Below are 25,347 nucleotides of genomic sequence, written 5' to 3' on the forward strand. Positions count from 1 at the left end.
CATTAATTAGAAGGTCATTGGCGAACAGCAAGAGCTGTTCGTTAATAATATTAATTAAGCCATTACGCTCAACTTCCATTTGGGTTGGTTGAGTGTCAATGGAATGGCATTACCCAAACTTAATTGGAGCAAAATGTAATGCGACACTGGGGAGGGGAATTACGGAAGGACTAATTGTAGCCACTTACACACGTAAGGGTATATATTAGAGTAATAGTTTTAAGCAAAGCCAGCTAATTGCGAACTTTTAATTTAAGTTTAACCTCTTCAATGCCTTTTCCTTTTATTCAAACGTAGGCCAAAAAGGTTGGACAACGTAAGGCTATCGTTTTACATTTTACAATACCAACATTGTTTTTAACGGTCAATATAAAACAAGAATTCTTGAATACTGATAACATTTAAATGCAGCGCAGATGTGGTGCGAACTGTTTCCCTTAGATTTAGTTCTCTCCCATTTGCCATTTCTTTCGGCTCATCTCTCGCATTTTCCCATTTCCGCAGATCAGCCAAACGGCAATGGCAATGGTAATGGCCAAGAAAAGCGGCCGAGTGGCAGGAAAGGCAAACAACGGCATGGAAAACTAGATAATGTGGCAAGCGAATAAACAAATCTCGCCATGGGCCTCTATATACACAGTTGGTCAGTTCCGCACAAGTCGGCGTAGAAAATGGACGCCGGCTATTCGCCTCGAAAAGTACGTGTGAAATTATCATTATTCAATTGTGTTTTTGGGTAAAGTGCGAGTGTATGTATCTGCGTGAACGGGAGTGTGTTTATGCGTTGGTAAATTGAATTTGAAACGCAACGCAATTAAAGAAAGTGAAATGCGATCGAATTGAAATGCATGCAATCAAATGCGAATTCAAATCAATAAAATTGATTGCAGAGCGGGAGGGGAAGTCAAATAACGGGCAGGAAAAGTGGTCGGAAAAGCTTTCAACGACAGCCCACGACTCTGAAATAAGTTTTGGGCAGATCGCAGGATTGACCATTCACTGGAAATGCGTTTTTAATGTTCCAGCTATGTGGTAATGACAAAGAGTCCATGACCACCATCTGTGGTGCGGATGCGGATTCACCTGCCGCACTTCGTGGCCATGTTCGACCTTTTCCTCTTTCACCTTTCACTCCCCCGAACCGGATGTAATAAAGGCGAACGAAGACGGACATGCAACGGAAGTGCAGAAACACCCTCCGCGGCCAACTGCCCCAGACTGGGTGCCTCGTAAATTCGGATGGTTTCTGTTATTTACGGTCTGTTTGATTGCACAACAATGTGTTTATGTGGAAGGTGACATTTGTAATTGCCAAGGAAGCCAGGAAGTCGACCCCGACGACATTCGCACAAAGCCATAATAGTAATGGTAAACGTAGTGGGACGTTGCAGGTGAAGGCACTAACCATAAATCGCGATTGCTATCCAAAGGAATGTTTTTTGTGAATGTGTGTTGGGCTTAGAGGTCACCCTTAAAAAGTTAAAAATAAAATGAAGTCAAGTGGCTTTCCAGCTTTGTGTCCTATCCGATTCAAACCTCGAGATCTGCTTCGATTAATTTTAAATGTAAAACTAGTTTGATGATACATTCCATTTATTGATATTGATTTATTGATTGATACATTCCACTGCTGCTTCGAGTAAATATTATTAATATGCCAAATCCGGTAGCCGCGGGCTACCACATGGAATCGAAACTGAGCAAACAAAAGTGTTGATCGAATTTATTTTTATTAAAATGTTATCCCAGCAGACACCTCCTCACAATCCCAAAACCATGTGGCACTGAATCCTGGCACTTGCTGGTTGGCTGCCACGTCCTTGTTGACGTTTTGTTTGTTTTTCCCTCTGTCGTCGTGGTCTTTTTTATTTTGTTACGCCAAGTAAAATTGAATTCAGCTGAAATCTCTTTGAGTTCCTCACACGTTCATATTATTTCACGGAACAAACAGAAATCCCTTCCAGCCCAGAAAGATTTATCCTTCGCCTTCCGTTATTCTCTGTCAAAATTGAAAAGTTTCTCGGGGAACAGCCGTCATAAAAAGCAAGAAATAAGTTCATAGTGCCAAGAAGGATATCAGCGATGTTGTGGCTATGTTTGCTTTGCTGTCGCCTCGCATTTTCGAAAATGTTTTGCATGCGAATGTTGTCCAAGGACACTTTTTGCCGTCCTCTCGCCCCTAAGCATTCCAGCCCTGACACACATTTTCCTTTTCCGCCAAGAAGCGGAGGAAGTGCCACCAAAATGCTGAAACGGTTTCGGTTTCGCTGCCTACCGGTAAAGAGATTAATTATCCGATTCCGGCTGCCAGTTGGCACATTTCCCTCTTCGCTTGCAGTTAATTAGCGCATACTCTTGGTGGGGGGTTGTGTGTAATTTCCCAGGAAATCATTGCAGAAAGCGCTGACGTCATTGACATATGCCCCAAGCTCCAGATGGCAAGGGAATCCGACCAACCCGCAGACAATGCCTCAATTAATCCCCATAATGGTCGAAAACCGCAGCAACTTTCGTCCCACAATGTCAGTCCCGAGATGTTGACAGTTGTCAGTCTCCTTTTGTTTCCGCGGCAATCAGTCGAACAAATTGCTCTGGAACGCAGCGAGGAATTATAACTGGCTATGGGATAATTGTTATCTGGCTGCTGACGGATAACTGATGAGATGCAAATGGGCTCAAATCAACGTCTGAGCTGGCTTAAAACAGCAGTCAGATCTGACGTCTGGCAAAGGAAATCAAGGGTTTTTAGAACACAAGCCTATTAAATATGGCCAAGTATTGAATTGCAACCCTTTTAATTATGGTTCGAAATAGCTCTGTACAAAAATGTTCTTTTAATCAATAACTATTTGCTTAATTGATGACCCATATATACAATTATGAATAACTTTTCATTTTCTTTTAGCTTTTTAGCTTTAACTATTGCGAGTGCTGTTGAATTCTGAGTTGCAAAAGATTAAAATTTCATTATTTGTTATGTATTCAACATTTATCAAGTTTAAATAAAATATTCCGAGAACGAAACTCATTAGTTTAATATTTTGTTTGTTTTTTTCCGTACAACTGATTTGCGCGAATGAAACGTTTCCAATTAATAAGGAGTCCAGCCAGACGCAAACACGTATATTCAGACTGTGCATAAATGATTAATGATTGGACCTGTGTCCTGGTCGTGTCCTTTCTATTCGCAAACGATGCGCAAAGGACCGTTCACGCTGGACTCACGTCTGCTGTCCACGCTGCTTTTGCATAATTAAATCATCCTCAATTGCTCCACATTTTTCCGACTTTTCCCACATTACTCCTTGTCTAGCTCGGTGGCTGTCAGTCATTTTTGCCGCTTTGCTTGTCCGCAGGAATTATCTGGACCCCGGGTACTTTACCTATTTTTTGGGGCTCCTCTTCGCCTCTCACTTTTCAATAACAACAGTTGAGTGGGGGATTGATATTCCGCTTTGATTTAATGAAAGGATGTGGCTTATTTTTAATGCGAATCTAAGAAGTTAAGTCAACTGCGGAAATTCCTAGAGGATTGAATCAGTGAATCAGGAGTGAAAAGACTCAATTCCCTTGGAAATCTCCAACTGAATTCCATTCAAGAGTATGTTTACTTCCATTTCACCGACTGAATAAACTTCTCAATCGCAATCGATTAAAGGGATGAGCTCATGCATATAAAATCTATCCGAAACGTCTTCGTTTGAATACCCCAATTAGAATGCAGTGAATACTAGCTTGTGGGGAATATATGGAGATCGTTCAAATGTTCAGTTCACTTAAAACCACCTGCTAATCCAACGCTGTTCAGGGCCAATTCAGACCCTCGTTCACTCAGCTAACTTCAGGATTATGCAAATGGATGTGCTCTCTAGTTGACTTGAGTCCTCCCAAGCAGTGTCCCACTTTCCATTATCTCTGTTGGATAAGTAATTATGCCAGAAATTACAATAAACTTGCATTCGCACACAAATTCATTTGCATATCCCCTCTGGACGGGGTTTGGTCATAACATGCGACCACAATTTGACATTTCCTTATTGAGAAAGCTCGGTTTGGATCCCCTTTCACACTGAGCGAAAAGACAGTGCACCTACTTGAATGTTCTTGGTTAAAAAATATTCAAATGTATTATCTACTGTAACAATATACGTTAAAATGCACCAATTTCATTGTTTAGAGCAAAAGGGATACGAAAAAGTATATTTGGATGATAAATGTACTATTATTTCACTTAGTATATGTGGGTGTGACCTGAATACGATGAAGTGGACGTTGGGAAGAGCTTGTCCTGGTGCATACTAAACTGCGGTTTGTGGTCCATATCATATCGTACCTGAGCAAGCGACTCACAGGCAAAAAATCCCCTTAGGCGTCTGCTTTGTGTGAGATATTTTGCCTCCTTTGTCTATCTGTATGCCCCTTTCTTTTTGTTTCATAGAAAAGTGGGTTCAATCTCATTCAAAAGAAGAATGTATCCTCTGAGAACTGGCCCCGAACTGTTGACCGATTTAATTATGATTGCCGGCCTGCGAATCCCGGTTAAGCCGAAAACAAATGACAAGCGTTGGTCGACCGAAGGAGGCCACGAAAGCAGATCAAATAGAGGGTGGGGAAGGAAAATGGCCGAAAAGAAAACCACAATAGCCATTTCAGTCCATTAGCTGTTAAGCCAATGACAGGACAACACGGCCAGGACAACAAAAGCAGAAAAAACTGCGACAGGAGGAGCAGCCGCACGTCGTAATAATGTCGTCAAAGTGCGGCTCACCTGCTAAACTCAGCCATTGCCACAAATATACACTGTAAGAAACAAATTCAGTCGAACACTAAATTTTATTTAAATTTAATAATTATCCAGAAGAACATTTTAGTAAGAAAATTATCGATTGAAATATAAGGCTTACCGTCATATCTCCACTTTCTTATCTTTAAACTTTAATTATAAGTAGGTTTACTTTTTTTCTTGTAACAAAAACAAAAGGTCTTTGTGCTCATGCAAAGTTATGACTCCAAAGTTTAATTAATATAATAAATAATTAATTAAAGGCTTCTTTTTTCCGTGCACTTCGTTTTCCAGCACCCCGCCGTTTCTCACCATGAAAAGGTGCCACCTGCAGCGGCGACTGTTGAAAGCTTGGATTTTTTTGCGCTTTCCATCGTACCTCTGCATTTATTTCAGCATGGGGTAAAGTAGGACAAAGTAGGACTCTCACCCCTGGAAAGTTGGCCTGGTCAGCAACCCGATTGTAAGGCTAATGAATAAATGAAACTGTCCCCGTGCAATGGCGAAACGAGCGAACCGGAAATGCGCATTTCAAATGCGAGCGCCATGTTTAATTTCCAAATTACACCTACCAGGACATGTGTGTACGTTGGTATTTATGTGCGGCTGCCAATTAGTCGCGATTGGCAGCAAATTTGTACCATTTACCTGGTCGCACCTCCTTCTATTTAGGGTCTGCCAATGCAAAGCGGAAATATGATTTGTGTTTCAGTTTCGAGCAGCGGAAGCGGAAGTTGTTGCTCGCATGTCGAACGGATCAACACCCAGCACTCTCTGCACAAAGGATTACACTCTGTTTGTGTGGTTACGGTCATAAAATTAAATACATCAACTTATTTGTGCACGCACACATGAATACATTTAATTGTTTACTGCGATGCGTGGGTCAGCTCGTTTGTTATGCAAATTGATTGTTAATTGAATCCCTAATTGTTCATTCGGGGAGAAGAAAACACGATTAAGTTCAAGGAGCTGGAAGTCCCTCCACTATTATTATGGATTTAAATTATTAGGTCGTCATTATAATGTTGCCAACTCATCAGAGCTTAATAATAAACAAAAAGCATTGCCTACTTTTAAGCCCAACTCGAAACAAAACTTTGCGGTTAGATAAAACCTACTCAACTTAAACAAAACTCATTTGGAAAACTTTATAATTAGTTGTCCTGAAAGGGGAATGCAAATTTACGGTTTGCTTCCGTTTTTCATTTTGCTGATGTTGCATATTGGAAATGACTTTGGGTTATAAGTTAGCATTACATTGCCGTGTGCTGTCAACATATCGACACGAGGAATATTTGCATATTTCACGATATAAGTAGCAACTGAACTACATATTTAAAAATATTATGTTTGATTTTGTTCCTATTACTTTATTATACACCTAATACACCTAACATATAGTTCAAAAATCTACAACGTAAACAGATTACTCTACTGATTTTTATGTATGATATGGGGATAGCACTTAAATTTTCCAAGAGTATTCACAAGCAGCTCACCAAATCCAGAATTTTCTCTACTTCCACAATTTTACGCTGCTTGTCAAAGTCATTTACCATCATAAGGCTGCCTCGACCTTTTGCCCCCACTACCTCTGAATTTAAGAATCCCCGCCTTGGTTGAAACTCGATGCGCAGAATAAACGTTATTTAAGTTAATTTTATTGCTGGCATTTGTAAAATGTCAAACCCCGTCCACCAGAATATTTCCCCCAGGTTTTCTTTTTCGGGGCTGTCTTTGATTTGAATTTTCTTATCGCAGATCATGTGTTATTGTCGTTTCTTAAATTGGGACAACAATGAAAGTACTTTTTTGGGGTAGGCAAAGGTCAACCCCTGACCTTTCCCGCGAGCCCATAAATATTATGACTGCCCTAGTCGATAATCTCTTCAAAGTTTCCGTCGCTCGCTGGACTTTTAATGAATGTCAGAAAAGCACATAAACAAAATTTCGAAAGCCACGCCCACCCAAAACGCCCCCTGACCCACACAAACACACATGGGTGAAAGCCCAAAGCGAATGCGAAACAAAATGTGGCTAACTTTGACCTTTTTCGAAAAGTGAAATAAACAAACAAATTGAAAGCAACACACAAAACGAATCCTGGACAAAGGGGCGGGGTGAGCGATGGGGCGTGGCCAACATGGCAGGATGAACTAATTCTCTGGCACTCCAAAAAAGGGCTCAGAATAAACATTTTTGCTGGAATACAACGCATAAATCAGCGAAGATATATAAGATTTAGTCAATACGAAAACGTTCTCTTAGAATTCAGAGGGTGTTCAGCGAAGAAAGGGGTTTAGATGGTTTATTGTCTGACCTGAGTAATGACTACCCTGTCAAACCAATCGCTTTCGAATCAAGACTTTACCCAGCAACTCATGTGAGTCCTAACAAAATACTTATTTTCTTTAGTGAATCCATGATTCACTCTGTTTTCTATTTTTAGAATCACCGCCCAGAAATCTCGACGCCTGGTACCCTCACATCCCATGACCTTTGTTGTCTTTGTCAAAACAAAGCAAAATATGGCCAAAAGTATTACGCATACGCAGCGTTTGCTGTTTGTACAGAGGCGTTTGCATAATTAGCATAAATTTCGGAAATATTGTAGGCGACACTTGGGCGCACTTAAATGTTATCTCCGTTCGCAGGAAAATCGATTCAGTCGAGTGATCTAAATTAACATGAAAATCAAATCAATGAAAATGGGAGTAAGGAGACAAGAAAAAGCAAAAGTCGGAATCAAATAAAAATGTTTGCACAAACACAATAAAATTGGGAAAACGTTAATAGAAAAATGTCCACAAAACAAATCGTTTTCTATTAGATTAACACGGGACAATAACTGCCAGCGGAAAAGGAAATGTTTTGGTTTTCGTATCTTAATTTTTAAGGTAAAAGTCATACAATTTTGAATTATTTCTTATTGTTAAGTTTTCCAGAAAAGACTTGCACTTTGAATTTATAAATTTTCTTCGATATAGTTAGCAATTATTTTTCCAAAATTTTAAAATATCCAGAAAAAATGGTTATTGCATTTCAATAAATATCCTTAAAGTCCATTACCAGGCAGTAACCCAATTGAATTTCCTGTCAATGCCACTTTCACTGATTCCGTTTGGGTTCCCTACTCTCCAGTGAGAGAGAGTTAAAAAAAGAAAATTGTCTATTTTGGGAAATCCTGGTGCTCTGTCTCTGCTTTTTCTCTCGTAAAATGTGGAGGGACGGACATTAGCTGTCTGCTCGTTTAGTATCCCAACCCCTTGAGAAACTTCCGAACGGCTTAAGGCTATAATCCGGCAGTAAACTGAGTAATGTACCGCTAAAGCAAAAGGCCTCCCTTCGAACCACCCAGAAGACCATTTTCCAGCTCCTTTGCTTCTGCCGATGTCCTTGGGCGCAATGCATTCCAATTGAGATTGAGAAAGAAACGCAGCGGCATTCAAAAGAAACCGAGCGCGTTCCTCAAGAGTTCTCTTCACCAAAATCTGAGAAGGGGTAGATGGATAAATGAGTGCGGGACTCTAGCTTTACGATTGCGATTAAGCTGTCTCATTAGGAATAGTTCGTGCAGTTGGCGCTGCAATTACCGCATGGGGAACTGGAGAAAGAAATGGCAATGGATGCTCCATTGAACGCTGACAATCATCTCCGAATGCACTTGCTTTTGGCGGATGGGGCGTATGCGTAATATGCTTCCATAATCCCCCATGACGTCCATGCAGCTGTACAAAATGGGAAACGCACAGAGTCACTGGCACCAACACCGAATTGCATTCGGAATTGAACTAAAGCTGCGGAGTGTTCTAAGAAAAAGTTTTTGACCTTCTACGGGGTTAATGAATCCTGCTTTAAGCTTGAAACCGGTCTTTATACTGACATAGAATTCCAGTTAGCCATTTGGAAATCCAGTTACCCATTATCTCGTAAAAAAACTTGGGAAAATAAAGTCAACATTTATTAGATTCCACAGAATTCTCAGAATTACTTCTGAATTACATTAAAAAACGCATAGATACGCATTGTGGCTGCCGAATAATTGCATTTACAGCCCTTCACATTTCAAATAGGTCATAAAAGGCCACCACCCCCCCAAGTGTCATCCACTGAACTCACCTGTAACCAGGAAAAGGTGAGAAGAGCTTTGAGCTTGATTTAGAGTTCCTCTTTCTTTGCTTGCCTATTTTCCGGTATTTGATTATCTGATTTATTGATGGTTAGAGATTCGGGTTTTTAATTGACTTATTGCCGCAAAAATTTGCACTCGCGAGAGTATCCCAAAAATGCTGTTGTATCTCACAGATGCGGATGTATCTCGAAGATGCGATGCGGTGCGGACTGATGCGATGCCCTTACGCGACTGAATTTCCGTGTGTTCGGTGCTCGGTGCTTTTTGAACTTCGGTATGTTTCCTATTCGGATTTTTCGGTGTCCATCGGCTCTCTGCACTCTCCGCTCGCAGTTGTTTTTGTTGCTCCTGGAGGGCAAACAATTTCTGTTTTTGTGGGACAACCAGCAAACAAAAGCACAAGGAAACTGAATCAAAATAAATGCCTTAAATAATTGATGGCATTCCCAATGACAGTCGTGTGCGAATAGCCAATACACATAATCAAATTTTTGGTAATCAGTAACCTGACTAAGTTTTCTAATTTAAGTGTAAGTTTGTTAAAATTTTAATTTAGGATAATCGTTTTATTCGCGACGCGGCAGAGAATCGGTTGAAAATTACACTGAGAAATAGAGACGTCCACTCCGCTGGTTGACTCGAACTGGATTGAAAAGCTGCCAGCCGCTTGCCGCCTTTATTTCCTCCTAAAAGAGAGTGGAAAACCGAGAGACAGAGAGAAAGTGTCCAAAAAGTTCCATTTGTGGTCTTCCATTGACACCCTTTTCCCTTTTCGGTGGATTCGCCTGTTCCACTGTCACTTGTTTCGTTCTCGCTCTCGCTCTGGATTCGTCCAGCTGATTACCCCTTCCAGGAGCTTCTACGGCCGCCAGTATCTGATAGTATCTTCTCGATAACGGTTTCATGCAAGTCAGCTGTTTGAGTTGCCCATTCTTGTAACTTGAACGTAAAGAAAAGATATGGTACGTGATGTAGAAATTCTTACAAACATATGGTAATTGATAGCAACAGAATAGTTTTCCAAAAGCATGTGTTAACTTATTAAAGCAGACAAAAACAGACTAATTCAGTTTCAGTCTTATATTGATGAACAAAATTTTAGGGCTTAACTGTTTTTCAGTTGTAACTTTTATTTATTAATTTTTCTTTAATTAAAAAAATGTTCCTATATGCGGAAGTGTACAAACAAACCGTTATAAACAAATTCATAGCTGCGAATATCCTTATCTTTGAAAAAAGTAACTATTTCGTTTGGGAGAGTGTGGGAGCTTTTCATTCCAGTCGCAAAGCTTTGATAAAGCACCGACGTGGAAAGAGTGATTGCTACACAGCTTTTCTCCAGCGAAGCGGCTACCAGGAGCTTTTACTCAACTTACTCAACAGCATTGAAAACGCGGTGCAGTTGTTGTTTCCCCGTTCGCCTTCTGTTCGCCACATCTGCTCGCGTTTCATTGATGCCCAAATATAGGTCAACAATTTGTTCGAGAGTGGGTGGCTGGGTGGTTGGTTGTCTTGAAGGCGGTGGTGGGAGGTGGAAGTGTTACATCGCCAACTGAATTATCAGTGTCAGCGAGCGAGTGCAGCGGTGGATGCGATGCTGCTATCTGAGGAACACGGCAAACATTGTAAATTGCTCGCCTGACGATGATTGCTTGGGGTTCACCTCGCAACTGGCAACTCAGAACAAATTGCTCGACATTGCGCATACGCCGCGTTATCGGCGTGGAATTTATGACGGCACACTCGCCTTGTGTTCATGTCCTTTGGCCAGCCGCCGCCGACTTTAATTGAATTTTTATGCGCCACCAGCAATCCGCGAAATGTCAGAGGAAAGTGAAAAGTCTTTGCTGTCATCTTCGGCCCTTCTTTAATTTTTCTATGCAGAGAGAAAAATTTACCTACAATATTAATAAATAGCATGATCCCTATTAGCAATTGTAAATGTATACAGCTCTAACATTTTATGATAACATTTTATATTTGTTCCCTTAAGAGTATTAAAAGTAAATTAACTAAAATCATTTTATTCCCAGTGCAAAGCCACCTTGGGCTCTTTCTTTGCTTTTATCCGCCGACGAATTAGTGACGTCCGAAATTGGGTCAAAAGCTGAGCTCGCTCAGCTGGCTAAGCTGCCCCGGCTAGTCCGCATGTTGCTCCTGCTAAGCACACTTGCTGGATAATCCTAATTGCGCTTTTAACGCGCACCTCTCGCCCCTCCCGCGAGCTTTTCAAGAGGGTTCGTTGCATTCCGCCAAGGACTCGCACTCGCTGCGAAAGGAAGAAAAGCCGAGGGGGATTAGTGGTTGCTGCTGGCAGGATTGGCAGCCACATCCTTTTGCGACCGGGAAAGTCACACCCCAGATGCCGCAGATACTCGCGTCTTCCGATGTTTCTTTGCCGGCACGTGCCTTTCGCTGTCCCCATGGGCACCTGCAATTTATTACAGCCACTTGAAGCTGCTCCCTCGCTTATCATCCAAATAATCTACTGACAACGATGACGTTACGGCCAAACGAAAAGTCAGGGGAAGGGCCAAAACCAAATTTAGTATGAACGAGAAAATGGTGAACTCCAGTCAGTCTGGGAGCTCTCAAGTCGCTAATCTGCTAGTAGAGTACTTAAAAATACATTCGGTAATCTCTTCTAAAATGAAATGCAATTGGAATAAGAACAGCAATATTTGTTTGTTTGCTTACTATTTAGCTATTTGCTATTTAGCACAACGTAAAGAGAAACGGCCACATGTCGTATGAGTAATATTTTCGTATGAGTTAATGCGTTAGCAAATATGATAAATTCAATTGATTAAATGAGGCTATACATTCTATTTACAAAAGGACTAGCCGGCACTTGCACTTCAAATGAAGTTAGTTTTGTTTATTTGCTACTAGTAGTATCTCGACCACTGGCTGCTGAATAAACAAACCCATTCAATTATGATTATAGCGCTTAACAAATTACTGAAGCAAATGACAAGCGCTGTCGCTGCGACCGATAGGCAAAACGAGTTGAGAATGACGAATCTCAACAATTACTGTTGGACTCTGTAATCTTTATTGAAATCGAAATTTATGGATAGAACCCATTGCGTGGGGTGAAAGGTATGAATTCCAGAAAGGTGTTTGTTTCTAAATAGACACCTGCTTGTGATACTTATATCAATAAAAGGAACTGCGTAGTACATTCTTATATTACTGAAGCCAATGTCAATTTAAAATTAATTTATCAACTTGATTGTCTGACAATGAATTAACAAAAAAAGGTTCATTGATGAACAAAAGAAAACAAACTACATAGTATATAAATCTCACCCAAACAAAATATTGTGTGAGTTATTTAGGCGCTTAATATATTTTTTATTCTGATTTGAGTTGCATTAGGATATTATAGTTTTATTAAATACTTTATTTATTTTGAAATTTTCTGGATTATTAAAAACTTTAAATTCGGTGTATTCTTTAAAAAATAAAACTTTTAAAGCAAATTAAACCAATAATGATATGTGTTCTGATAGCACATGTTGGTACTTTCCCTAAATCGCAATAGAACGACGATAGCCATTGGCACCAACTCATGGCTGGGTACTTCAGATTGCATTATATTGGTATTAGCTTGCGTTATCCATGAGCTACGGAACACTCATGATCAATCACATGACTCATGGGCAGGGTCAGTTACGGTGATATTCGCATGTAAGCTAATGTGCAGCTCATGTTTAGATAAGCGGCGATTCGTGAAATACACGATTATACGGCTAATCATGACGTATGCAAAATGCATGGGCTGCGGTGAGTATACGGCATATCCCCTGGAAGCCGAATTTGTATTTCGCTGAGAGCGCCGCCATATGGAGACAGGGACGATAAGGGCTGCCAAAAAGCATTCAATATTCATTATCAGGCGAGATAACAGTTGGCAATACTCGCTCCGTCAGCCGAATGGTTCGAGGGCCCCGATGAGCAGAGCCCAGACGTTTGCGAGACTCCGAACCGAACAGAACTACAGAAAACTTCGATTAAAAACGGCTGTGGCAACAGAACTCAAATCTTTGGGCAAATATTTGCCAATTAAGAACCGTCGACGGCGCGTGTGTCTGTGAAGTGGGGTGAAGTGAAATTGGCCAGGCCAAAATGTCCGAATTTGTGCGGCAACATGTAAGTGCGAATGCCAAAACCGTACGCGTTTAGATCGACTTCCTGGTTGTCGTGGCAGTTTTTCCCATCCATTCGCTCTGGTTATCAGAAAATTACTATGATAACCGAATCGTTTTATCACATTCCTTTGGCAGAGCTCTGCTTTATGCCCATCATGGGTCTCATTTTAATTTTAAACTTCCCTCCTCTTATCACCTACACTCACATACACGTGGGGTGTTAATTGGAATGTAGTAATACCTGTGATTATGGGCATAAAGTATTTACGAGCAGGTAGCCTAACAAAAGATTGTGTCCGTCACGAGCTCAAATATGTCTCGGGTTTCATTTGCAGAATACAACCAAAAATAGCACTATATAAATTCCTTATATTTCCTCTCTGAGCAAATGTCTTATCAAAATTTTAGCCAATTATCGATTGAGTTTAGTCGCCACAGGAATAGAGATACGAAAAAGCTCAATAAAATTCTTTGGCATAAACTAAACCTGAAACTACTTAAAGTAGAATGCACTGCCTTTGATTAAGTTTTCCTTATCAGCCTGTTTTTGTTTGCGTGCTCTAATCCTTTCTAAAAAATTAGTATTATACACCCATTAGCCAACACTAATGGTTAAAATATTTTTGATAACTCGCAGAAATGACTCATTGTTTAATGGGGTGATCTCATAGTCGAACACTTTAGTATAAGCAACCGATTTTCAATCAGTATTTATGGCGAAAGTAAAGTTCTAAAATACAAATAGATCGATTTTTTATAGCAGGTGATCATGTCATTTTTTGAAATGGGTAATGGGTGACATCAACTGATTTCGGTTCGATTGGTCTTTAATCTTATCTTGAAGTAGATAAGCAAGGTCGTGGAAGATCGATACCAAAAAATCAAATTTTCTAGATTACGTAGATTAAAAATATTTCAAAATTGTGGCTTTTCGTGGTGACCCTTAGTTTTTGGCAATGATTACTTGTTCGGCTCCCATGTCATGTAGTCTTCTTCTGTTCACAGTTTTATTCCGAAATACCGATAAAACCTCTTTGTATATCGGCATTCAGCCGATAAGATAACGCCTGGCAACAACTACTTTTATTTGCAAATGTTGGCTACCGTTTGCTTTCATTACCCTTATTTCATTCACCTATTTCTAAAGCAATTTATATAAAGCAGACAAAGTAAAGTCACCGAAATTGGTTTGGGTGTAGCAGAGCTATCAAATATATCTATATTTCATTGGATAATTAAGAGTCCCACGGGTTAATTACTTAACAACGCATTTGATACCTTTCTGATTTCTTATCGGAGTCTAAAATCGAATAATATAGGAGCCATATACTGAAGCCTTGAATGCAAGATGTTTTGCTTTTCAAAGTTCGTTAGTTAAATAATAGTTAAAAATGAAGTTCAAAGTTCGATTATCTCTGCCTTAATAAATGCGTCATTCTAAATAAGCCTCTGTTAAGTTCTCAGGCTTTATTGTTCACTTTATGAACAGGCAGAAATTTAGATTTATAAACTTCCAATGTAGAATTATTTCCGTTCGGCGGTGTAATAACTTCTTATCAGTATTTACATTTGAGATATGACCCACAACCAGTTTTTGAATTGCCACTGGGTTGATATTGGGCTTGTAGGATTTTGACAATAATTAAATTAATTCTGTGACATTAATCTCTATTATTTTGTGATTTCATTAATACAGGGCGAGTATGTGTGGGTTAAGCCGCAAAATACTACCAGCGAATTCGCAGTGCCCTTTGGAGCTCGAATTGTGCGAACGGAGAAAACACAGACCCTAGTTTGCGATGACCGGAACAAGCAGTTCTGGGTGCCAGCGGGGGATGTCCTGAAGGCCATGCATATCACCTCCCAGGAGGATGTGGAGGATATGATCACTTTGGGTGACTTACAGGAATACACTATACTGAGGAACCTGCAGAACAGATATGCCAAGCAATTAATTTATGTGAGTTTACTAGTATTTACTTAATAAGATGCCTAGCTAGCTAACCATTTGTAAATATTTGTAGACCTACACAGGCTCCATGTTGGTGGCCATCAATCCGTACCAGATTCTGCCTATCTACACGAATCGCGAGATACAGCTCTACAGAAATAAGTCCCTTGCTGAACTACCTCCTCACATTTTCGCCATTAGTGACAATGCCTTCCAGAGACTGCAAAGACTTAAGGAGAACCAGTGTGTGGTGATCAGCGGGGAGTCGGGTGCCGGAAAGACGGAAAGCACCAAGCTGATCCTTCAGTATCTGGCCGCAATTAGTGGCAAACACTCGTGGATCGAGCAGCAAATCATAGAGGCCAATCCTATTATGGAGGCCTTTGGCAATGCCAAGACGGTACGGAATGACAACTCATCGCGTTTCGGAAAGTACATCGATATCAGATTCACGCCACAGGGCGCTATTCAGGGAGCTAGAATCCAGCAGTATCTTCTGGAAAAATCCCGAATTGTTTTCCAGAGTCGCGATGAGCGCAACTATCACATTTTCTACTGCATGTTGGCGGGACTTTCAACTGCGGAGAGAGAACGCCTAAAGCTACAGGAGCAATCGCCAAGTCAGTATCATTACTTGGCCCAAGGAGGATGCTTTACATTGCCAGGAAGAGGTGATGCCAAGGATTTTGCCGATATTCGAGCGGCCATGAAGGTGCTTTCATTTAAGCCGGAGGAAGTGTGGAGCATACTTAGTTTACTGGCGGCTATTTTGCACCTGGGAAACCTCAGATTCACGGCCACCGAGGTGGCCAATTTGGCTACGGCTGAGATAGACGACACACCAAATCTACAGAGAGTGGCTCAATTACTGGGAATACCCATATCAGCTCTCAATGCTGCTCTTACGCAAAGAACCATCTTTGTGCATGGTGAGCACGTGACCACCAGTTTGTCCAAGGAAGCGGCTATTGAGGGTCGAGATGCTTTTGTAAAATCGTTGTACGATGGAATTTTTGTGCGCATCGTGCGAAGAATCAATGAGACTATAAACAAGCAAGTGGATCAGCCCATGAATAGCATAGGTGTTCTAGATATCTTTGGGTTCGAGAACTTCGACAATAACAGCTTTGAACAACTGTGCATCAACTATGCCAACGAAAATCTACAGCAATTTTTCGTGGGACACATCTTCAAGGTAAGTGATCAAAATAAAATATGTGATATCCTTACTAACCAAACTTTTCCTACAGATGGAACAGGATGAGTACCAGAACGAGCATATCAACTGGCAGCACATTGAGTTCCAGGATAATCAGCAAATCCTCGATCTAATTGGCATGAAACCCATGAACTTGATGTCCCTCATTGACGAGGAGTCCAAGTTTCCCAAGGGCACTGACCAAACTCTGCTTGAAAAGCTACATGTTCAGCATGGTAATCGTTCCATTTACGTAAAAGGTAAAACCACCCAAACGTCTCTATTTGGAATCCGTCATTATGCCGGCGTCGTGATGTACAATCCATTGGGCTTCCTCGAAAAGAACAGGGATTCATTCAGCGGAGATCTAAGGACTCTGGTTCAGCGATCAGCAAATAAGTATCTGGTGGACATATTCCCACATGAAATGCCCATGGATACGGCCAAGAAGCAGCCCACTTTGTGCGTGAAATTCAGAAACTCTCTGGACATGCTGATGCGCACTTTGTCGCAGGCACATCCCTACTTTATTCGTTGCATCAAGCCCAATGAATACAAGGAACCAAAGGTGAGTGAGAAATTATTTAGTTGAAATAATTTAATTCAAGGATGTGATGTAATTATTTATTGTGAAAGCCTTCTTCGAACCTTTTTAAGTCCTAATATACTTTTTCTACTTTTCCTTAGAACTTTGACAAGGAGCTGTGTGTGCGGCAGTTGCGCTACTCTGGAATGATGGAGACGGCACGCATTCGAAGGGCGGGCTATCCGATCCGCCACGCCTACCGTGCCTTCGTGGAAAGATACCGCCTCTTGGTGCCACCGGTGGGATCTTTGGAGCAATGTGACTGCCGGAAGGTGGCGCGGCAGATCTGTGAAGTTGCCCTACCTGCCGATTCCGATCGCCAATACGGAAAAACAAAGCTGTTCCTGCGGGACGAGGACGACGCCAGTCTGGAACTGCAGCGGTCCCAGCTGATGCTCAAGAGTATCGTTACCATTCAGCGAGGAATCAGACAGGTCTTGTTCCGACGTTACATGAAGAGATACCGCGAGGCCATTATTACGGTTCAGAGATATTGGCGAGGTCGCCTGCAGCGTCGTAAGTACCAGGTTATGCGGCAGGGATTCCATCGCCTGGGAGCCTGTATAGCTGCCCAGCAGTTGACCACCAAGTTCACGATGGTCAGATGTCGAACCATAAAACTGCAGGCCTTGAGCCGAGGGTATCTGGTTCGCAAGGACTTCCAGAAAAAGTTGTTGGAGCGACGAAAGCAGAACCAGCTGAAGAAGGAGGAGTTACTTAAGTTGGCCAAGATGAAGGAAGCAGAGGAACTGCTGAGACTGCAGCAACTGAAGGAGCAGAAGGAGAAAGAACAAAGAGATCAGCAGGAAAAACTATTGCAGGAGGAGCAGAGGCTCAAGGCCGAAGCAGCCGCCCGAAACGCCTTGGCCATGGCTGCGGTGCAGCAGAAGAAGAGAACTAAGCCCGTCAAGCAAGAGGCTCCCAAGGCTCCAACCCTGCAAGCCCGCAACTCCCTGCCACCACCACCCACCACACTGATAGTAGCTGCCCCACTACCCACTCGACCGGCCAGTGCCGCCACCAGAATTAATACCATACCCGAGAGTCCTGGCACCATTGATGTGGAGTCCTCCAAGCAAATGGTGGATGACGTGTTCCGCTTCCTAAACGATGAACCCGATGTGAGTGGTCCTCTGGGGCCGAATGTCAAAGAGAAGTCTATGATGTTCGAGCAGGCATTGCGCCTGCGCAGAGATGTGCCCACCAAGCTCCTTTCCCGCCCGGTCAACTATTACGAGGCGGCGCCTCGGAAGATTGTCAACCAGACCCGCCTCTAGTAGCGAATCAGGCTGGGACTGGAACAGATCCGAACAAACCTAGACACTCGTAGCTATGGCTAATATTAATACGGCTGGAATTGGCCAGTATACTCTCTTAATAGTGGTCCTGATCAGTACGATTGGTTAAGGACTAAGAAAGCGCTCTTATCCAACAATTATCCACACAAAACTGTAAATAAATCATTTTTTTTACAAACTTCAGTCAAAAGAACATGTAAACTTCATAAAAAGCTTATACAAAATTTGCTTCTTGAAAATTGCGCTTCAATTGGGATTTCTTATTTGTATAAAAATATTTTATTTATCTGTATAAAAATATTTTCTTTGCTAATGGCAACAAACCATATCTCTACTGACTATACGATATTATTGATTTAACTTTCCAAACGAATGGTACCAACATACTGATCAGCACCCTTCCCGAGTTTTGTCCAGCCCAACGACATAGGTTAGCTTGGCTTCAAATTTATTCGATCCTGTTGATTTTGGGCCACCCATTGGGTTCCTTTTTAATGTACAAATCTTATACATAAGTGCAGTAAATGTCGGCTTGTATATAAAAACATATAACTTGGCTTGTGATTGCGTTTTGTTACATTTTCCTTACTTCTAAATGTATCATATTTTTTAAACTCTGTAAATAAAACTCTCTAAGGCAACTATAGACATTAATGCGCATTTCGTTCGTGTGTTTACTCGTCTGCGTTGGTTGTGGTTGTATGGTTATGGGGTAAAGTCGAACTCCCCAATCCGGCTTTTGTGCTTTGTGTCCAAGTCCAGTGAGCGTCCCACACTCATATCCCCACTTTGGGATTGCTTTTCACCATTATACTCGAAAAAAACCTGAGTGAGCTTGAGTCATCAGTTCTTACTTATTAAAATGTGACAGTGGACATGAATAGGCCAAGTGGCTAACAAGGGCATTTAAACGCTATCTCGATTAGAATAAATTAATTTGTTCAAAAGATAGGAGCACCACAGGCGATTTTATTGTTATTTTATGAAACCTACCAGATTATTATACCAGTTTTTTATAAAGTTCTGGAGCCTTCCACAATTTTTATTTAAAGAAAGCTTATACATTTATCTAGTTAAAATTTGTTGAATGATTTATTGCATTAATTTAAATGTATTAATTCAAAGCCTTTTTAGAATTTTTAAGAGGACCACTAAAGATCTTTATTTCTTTTATGGAACATTTTTATAGGACCATAAAATGAGATTATCAGGAAGCTAATTTATGAGCCAATTTCCTTACCTTTTCGTTTATATTTCCTCTAGAAAGATAATTTTGTAAGGGATTTCCTTTTACAAAAATATCAAAGTTAGCTTATACTTTACCACGAAGCCTAAAAGGGTTTATGCCCAAATTTAAATAAAACCATCCGCACCCACCCGCACTAAATTGTATTTTATTTAAAAAAATGTTGAAGAATTTTGCCCGTCCAACCATTTTTTAGTACGCAGATCCATGTCGTGTCGTCTTTAGTCAGTAACTAAATGGGTGCTAAACAAATTTTCGCGTCGAGGCCTTAGTTTTTCGAAGCGTGGCCAACACCATGCGTTATCAGTTGGCGGCAGAAGTTTAAAACAAATACCAAATGATAAATGAAATAAAACGGGATCGTAAATAATCGCCGCCGTCCTTATCGCGAGGGCATATCTTCGGGTGCAGCATACCAGTACTACCACTAGTCCCTCACCGACAAGTTTATATTTATAAAAGCTTACGAGTAAAGCACCTTTCGATAAGTGGCACTCAGATTACAGGTGTCGAAATAATTAATACGGCAGAATTATAAACTCTGTGCTAGTACCGGGTATAAGAGATTGGAACTAGGGAGAGTGAATACAGCTTGTATAGGTGTTTGAAACTTTGTTTACCCTGTAAATAATCATATTATCAAATACTACTTTCAGGCAGCCTTGAGGAAACTTAACAACATCTCTTCTGGAGATACAATACGCCTACCCAAATCGGTGCCGAATAACATCGACACCTCCGACTTCAGTTATTTGAAATATGCGGCGACTTACTTCGGCGGTGGCGCCACTGCGCAGCACGAAAGAAAGCCTCTGAAGAAATCTTTGTTAAAACATGAACATCCCATTGATGAGATGGCATCTAAGGTAAGTGACTGGAAAATGAATAAATATAAAAAACATTTTTTTACATTTAATTGTAGGCCATTTGGTTGACTATACTCCGCTTTATGGGCGACTTGCCGGATGTTATTTCCTCGCCTTCTCTTCACGCATCCGAAAATGAAAACTTGATGAGTGATTTGGCAAGCCTCTTGAACACTTCTGATTCCTATAAGCCTCGCTTATTTGTGCGTCAATCCCAAAGACGTATCCCAAAGCCTTTGGCTAGTGGTGAAAAGGAAGCCCAGGAATTCTATCAACACTGGCTCAACGTTCCCACAAGCCACCTGGAGAAACTTCACTTCATTATTGGTCACGGTATAATAAAAAATGCCTTACGGTATGTTATTACAAGAAAACAACACATTTCTTCGCATCAAACCAAACAATTCATTATTGTAGAGACGAAATCTTGGCCCAGATCTGCAAGCAGCTATATCTTAACCCAAGTAGGAGCTCCTACTCCCGAGGATGGTTGCTCCTTTCGCTATGCCTCAGCTGCTTTCCCCCCAGCAAAGACTTTGAGCCACACTTGCGCAGTTTCATGAAGCAGGGAACTGCGCAACTGCAGGCCACTCCTTCCCTGCAGCGATTGGAGCGAACCCTGGTCAATGGACCACGCTGTCAGCCACCTTCGTTATTCGAGCTCCACGCAATCCGCGGTCGCCATCCACTTAAGTTGGACATTCACCTGATGGATGGACAGCAGAGAAGATTGCAGGTGGATGCGGCGAGTACGGCCCGAGAGGCAGTCCATCAACTTTGTCAGGGAATGGGGCTAACCGACACCTTTGGCTTTGGATTGGTGATGTCATTGAATGGGAAGCTAATGCCGCTGGGAGCAGGTCAGGAGCATGTCCTGGATGCCATTTCGGAGTGCGAGCAACGCCAGCTGGATGCACCATGGAAACTATACCTCCGGAAGGAAATGTTTGCCACTTGGTATGATCCCTCGGTGGACCCCAAGGCCACTCAACTTATATACAAACAGATTCTTAACGGGTTGAAGTGCGGAGAGTATCGATGTCGCTCCGAGAAGGACATAGCAATGGTGTGCGCTCTGGCCTGCTTTGTAGAACATGGACCTGGGGAGATTCATCGATTGAAGCCATCGGAGATCACTGCATTTGTCCCAAGTGATCTTCTAGCTCCCGGCGAGCGAGCCATTGAGAACTGGAGTCGCCTAATAGCTGTTACCTATGAGAAGAGCTCTTATGTAAAGGAAAAACAGAATGACCTGCTATTGGAGGCCCAAAAGAGAGCAAAGGAGGATATATGTCTCTTTGCACATCTCTCCTGGCCTATGAGACACTCCAGACTGTTTGAAGTGGTTCGCAAAGAGGGACCAAAGCTCCAGAGCGATGAACTTATGCTGGGCATTAATTCCACGGGCCTTTTTCTTATAGACGAAACCGAACAGGTGCTGGCTTCCTGTTGTTTTAGCGAGGTGCTGAAAGTGCACGTGGAATCAGATGATAAACTGCATGTTATGACCTTTCAACACGTCAATTTTGTGCTGCAGTGCAGCACTGCTCAGGATGCCAACGAGGTGATAAACTATATGTTGGATAATCTCCGACAGCGTTCAAGTTATGGCGTAGCTCTTGATCAGGTCGTAGAGGGGGATCTAGAGGATTGTCTAGTGCTAAACCCCGGTGACCTAATCGAGTTTGAGGCAGGTGTAACAGGTGCCCAGTTAATGGCTGGTAATGCACAAGACTGGTACAGGGGATGTGTCAATGGCCAGTGGGGTCAGTTTGCTGCTGGAAATGTTCGCGTTTTGGCCACCCTCACCAAGCCGAGTGAAAAACTTCAAGATATCCTCCGGGAGGGCCGATTTCAAGAACCCCCGAAACCAACTCCAAGAGCCAATTACTCTCGTCGTCGTCAACACAATATCTCTCAGCTGGCTGAGAGCCACTTTAGGGAGCCATTGGAGTAAGTAAAACAAGTTGGTATGGAATTTAATTCAAACATTATTTTTTAGCTCCGATAAGGCACAACTATCAAAGTTTTCACCTGAGCCGCTGAAAGCCCCTCTGCTCAAAGCTGTCGTTAAGGTACCGCCACTTTTCCAGCAGGCATTGGTTATGCATCATCATATTCTTAAGGTATGCTCTGGAGTGAATAGAAGATACATCTTTTAGTTCTTACAACCAATACGTTCTGAACATATAGTACATGGGCGACATAGCAAGGAGCAATCTACCGGTCAACACGGACCTCATCTTCCAGCCAGCGCTGCAGCACCCGCTGCTGTGTGACGAGCTCTACTGCCAGCTGATGAAGCAACTGACCGATAATCCCTCCAGTGAAAGCGAGAAGCGGGGCTGGGACCTGCTTTACTTGGCCACGGGATTGGTGGCTCCCAGTGTCTTGGTCATGAGGGAGCTGATCATACTACTGCGCATGCGTGCAGATGCCCTCGCCGATGCCTGTCTGAAGCGCCTAAAGCGATCCTTGGCACAGGGCCAGCGAAAACAGGCTCCACATCTCATTGAGGTTGAGGGAATTCAACAGCGATGCCTGCACATCTACCACAAGATATATTTCCCCGACGATACGGTTGAGGCTTTCGAGATTGAATCGCACACTCGGGGAGCAGAGCTCATAGCGGATATAGCCCAAAGATTGGAACTCAAATCACCTGTGGGTTATAGTATTTTTTTGAAGACAGGCGACAGGGTCTATGCTATGCCGGAAGAGGAGTTTGTTTTTGATTTCATCACCCAACTCATCTACTGGCTAAGACAGCAGAGGACCATACGCTCCATATCCGATGGCCACTACCAACTGCACTTCATGAGGAAGTTATGGTTAAACAACCATCCAGGCGAGGACCTCAATGGAGATATGATCTTTAGCTATCCGCAAGAGCTGCACAAATACTTGAAGGGCTACTATCCCATCGATTGCGAGCAGGCCTCGCGTTTGGCAGTTCTTGTGTACAGTGCAGATCATAACGTTAGCTTGCAGCGGCTGCCCGAAGTTCTGCCACGCTTAATTCCTGAAGACCTAATACCGCTTCAAACGGTGGCCGAATGGAGGCAGCAGATCCTGCCCAAAGTCCACCGCGATCATTTAACGGAGGATCACGCCAAGATTTTGTTCCTTCAAGAGCTCTCCCATTTCGCTTGCTTCGGCTCCACATTCTTTGTGGTGAAGCAACAAAATGACGATGCCCTTCCCGAAACTCTTTTAATCGCAATTAACAGCACAGGTTTCCATATGCTGGATCCGACAACTAAGGAGATCCTTCACAGCTATGAATACTCCCAGTTGGGAATTTGGAGCTCGGGCAAGAATCACTTCCACATTCGGTTTGGTAACATGATCGGAGCATCGAAGCTGCTGTGCAGCACCACCCAAGGATACAAAATGGACGATTTGCTGGCCTCTTATGTTAGGTATTTTAATGGACACGAATAAACCATATAATCAGGACAAATAAATCGTACTCTTACAAGTAGCCCAACTCCTTGGTCTTTTCGATTAAAGCCAGCATGCCAACCATTAGCTCTTCGCAGTTGGGAATGATCTGCACTGGTGGCAGGATAAAGCCGTAGCGACCCTTATCACGGTACTCGATTGTGTAACCGATCTTCTTGCCCAGCTCGTTGAACACCCAGTCCACGGAGGTTCCAGTGGCCACATCTGTTTGAAGAATTCATATTTGTGTAATAGTTATAATTTAGCATGCGCGTGCATTAGTTGTTCTAGTTTGATTAAAGCAATACTTACAAAGCACGTCAGCTGTAGAACCATACTGGTAGACGGTTCCGTACGGCAGTGCTTCAATGGCATCGGCAAAAGCTTTGCCAATAGTCAGGATATCATTGTAGTTTTCTGGGAACTCCTCCTTGGTATGTCCGTAGGGCGAAAGCAAATACTGTCCATATGAGTGGAAGGATATGTACACACTAATTTGGTCCTGGATTTTGGTCAGATACTCGACCAAGGCCTTGGCTTCTGGCTCAGATCCAGGGTTATCCCCAGCAAAAGTCTCACTGCAGGGATTGCTAGAGGCTCCATTGTTTTGGAGCCAATAGGAGTCGAAGTTCCTATTGGCGTCAGCTCCAATACAGGCATTCGTGGCATGTGGCTGACGTGTCTTGCGCCACATACGGTCCTGTTGTCGCACAAAGATTTAAATACATAAATAGTTCTCAAAATCAGTGTAAGCATGCTCTCACCTTCTTGTGTGAGTACTCAAAACCATCTACATTGAACACGGGAATTATATGCCAATCATAGTTATCGGCCAAACTTCGCACATCGGCATCCTCTGAGGTCAACAGCTGATTGATGAACCATGTAGCACTGGCCGAAGTTATCCACTCTCTGGCATGAATGTTGGACTCGATGAAAATGCCAGGATTGCCAGCCTTGTGGGAGATCTTGATGCCTCTAATGGTTCTCCCCTCGTAGGACTGGCCAACGATGAACTCCTCGGTCACCAAGGGATAAGCGTTTAGAATCTCGTCCAGCCAGGCCTCAATCTCTTCCAGCTCATAGTACTTCGTCCAGCCAAAGGTGGCGCTATCTGCAGTCGGCGTGACTTGCTCCTCGTCGATACGCCTAAATGGGGATCCGATCGTTAACTTTATGGTCCCAAGTGAGCACGCACTAATGGTTAGCTAATCGAGCGATCTTATCGACTCGAGTGGCATTAACCCGTACGCTGTGCCGCATTCCACTACTTACTCTTGGACATTCTCGATCATAAGCTCACTGCTGATATTATTGAATTTAAGCAGCTCCTGAAAATGGTTCAGTTCTCCAGGACTAACCATAATATCAATCTGCCTACTACGCTCGTCATACTCCTTCCAAATATTGTACTAAACACAAAAGAATACAGTGGGATATGTCTTCTCATCTGCGGAAGTGAACAACTAACCTTCTTCGTCAGCTCGCCAATTTTCTCGATCACAGCCAATTGAATTTTGTTCTGTATAGTGAGCTTGTATACCCTGAAGTTATCATAACGCTCTTTGGGAGGGTCCTTAACGATACCAGCACTTGTTAGAGCCACCAGCGTGGCAAGCAACCAAAGCAGACGCATTTTGAGCAATGACTAAAATTCCACTGGCGGCCTCGTGCCTAAGAAACATA

At 42.4% G+C, this 25,347-nt stretch overlaps 3 protein-coding genes across 6 annotated transcripts in view; 1 reads left to right on the forward strand and 2 right to left on the reverse strand.

Annotated features, from left to right (window-relative positions):
• Nucleotides 1-9,571, reverse strand: part of LOC6731370 (slowpoke-binding protein) — a 33,397-nt gene extending 23,826 nt beyond the window's left edge. For both annotated transcript variants that reach the window (XM_016178750.3, XM_016178746.3), the window contains exon 1: nt 8,906-9,571. The gene's annotated coding sequence lies outside the window, so the exon portion shown is untranslated. The remainder of the gene's footprint in view (nt 1-8,905) is intronic.
• LOC6731371 (unconventional myosin-VIIa) lies at nt 642-23,701 on the forward strand. 3 transcript variants are annotated; one of them, XM_016179719.3, is made up of 10 exons: nt 642-698; nt 14,769-15,032; nt 15,097-16,218; nt 16,274-16,789; nt 16,909-17,928; nt 20,008-20,217; nt 20,274-20,572; nt 20,635-22,170; nt 22,220-22,343; nt 22,411-23,701. In XM_016179719.3, exons 1-10 carry the CDS (start codon nt 672-674, stop codon nt 23,659-23,661), a joined length of 6,369 nt encoding a protein of 2,122 aa, XP_016023986.1. In that variant the 5' UTR covers nt 642-671; the 3' UTR covers nt 23,662-23,701. The 3 variants fall into 3 exon arrangements, with proteins under 3 accessions (XP_016023986.1, XP_044779839.1, XP_016023985.1); XM_016179718.3 differs by lacking the exon at nt 642-698 and adding an exon at nt 12,833-13,073; XM_044923904.1 differs by lacking the exons at nt 20,008-20,217; nt 20,274-20,572; nt 20,635-22,170; nt 22,220-22,343; nt 22,411-23,701 and having other exon boundaries at nt 651-698; nt 16,909-18,755.
• Nucleotides 23,631-25,342, reverse strand: LOC6731373 (zinc carboxypeptidase). Its single transcript, XM_002078491.3, has 5 exons — nt 25,133-25,342; nt 24,937-25,073; nt 24,426-24,810; nt 23,974-24,361; nt 23,631-23,886 (listed from the first exon to the last, which is right to left on the reverse strand). The coding sequence occupies exons 1-5, from the start codon at nt 25,295-25,297 to the stop codon at nt 23,693-23,695; spliced, it is 1,269 nt and encodes a 422-aa protein (XP_002078527.1). The 5' UTR covers nt 25,298-25,342; the 3' UTR covers nt 23,631-23,692.
• Between the last annotated feature and the right edge of the window lie 5 nt (nt 25,343-25,347).

The sequence above is a fragment of the Drosophila simulans genome, chromosome 2L, assembly GCF_016746395.2.
Source record: "Drosophila simulans strain w501 chromosome 2L, Prin_Dsim_3.1, whole genome shotgun sequence".
NCBI classification, from domain to species: domain Eukaryota; kingdom Metazoa; phylum Arthropoda; class Insecta; order Diptera; family Drosophilidae; genus Drosophila; species Drosophila simulans.